We start from the raw sequence: 299 nt of genomic DNA on the forward strand, positions 1-299 counted from the left end.
GGGGTCCCCCATACCCAGTGCCCACCTGGGGAACGGCAGCGGCGGCACTTCCAGAGCACCAAAACGAGCACAACCAGGACCACAGCTACCACCGCTGCGATGGTGATGATCAAGTCATCTAAAGCGGATAAACCAAGATGTGTGGGGAGCTGCTCCTGGTGTCCCCCAGCAGCAGCTCACATCTCCGTCCCCCAGCCCATCTCCCCCTCCTCCAGCAGCCCCCCACTTACCAGAGATGCCGGAGAAGGTGCCGGTGGGAGGACCGCAGCGGCGGTCGCTGTGCGGCGTGCAGGGAGCCT

General features: G+C 64.5%; 1 protein-coding gene across 1 annotated transcript in view; it reads right to left on the bottom strand.

Annotated features, from left to right (window-relative positions):
• LOC104167180 (tumor necrosis factor receptor superfamily member 25-like) overlaps positions 1–299 on the bottom strand; it is a gene marked incomplete at its 5' end in the record, with an annotated part of 3,221 nt that overhangs the window by 1,709 nt on the left and 1,213 nt on the right. Inside the window, 2 exons of the mRNA XM_009707363.1 lie at positions 15–118; positions 231–277. Of these exons, the coding sequence (XP_009705665.1) occupies positions 15–118; positions 231–277 (151 nt within the window). The remainder of the gene's footprint in view (positions 1–14; positions 119–230; positions 278–299) is intronic.

This window comes from Cariama cristata, unplaced genomic scaffold, assembly GCF_000690535.1.
Source record: "Cariama cristata isolate BGI_N322 unplaced genomic scaffold, ASM69053v1 scaffold25450, whole genome shotgun sequence".
Taxonomy (NCBI): domain Eukaryota; kingdom Metazoa; phylum Chordata; class Aves; order Cariamiformes; family Cariamidae; genus Cariama; species Cariama cristata.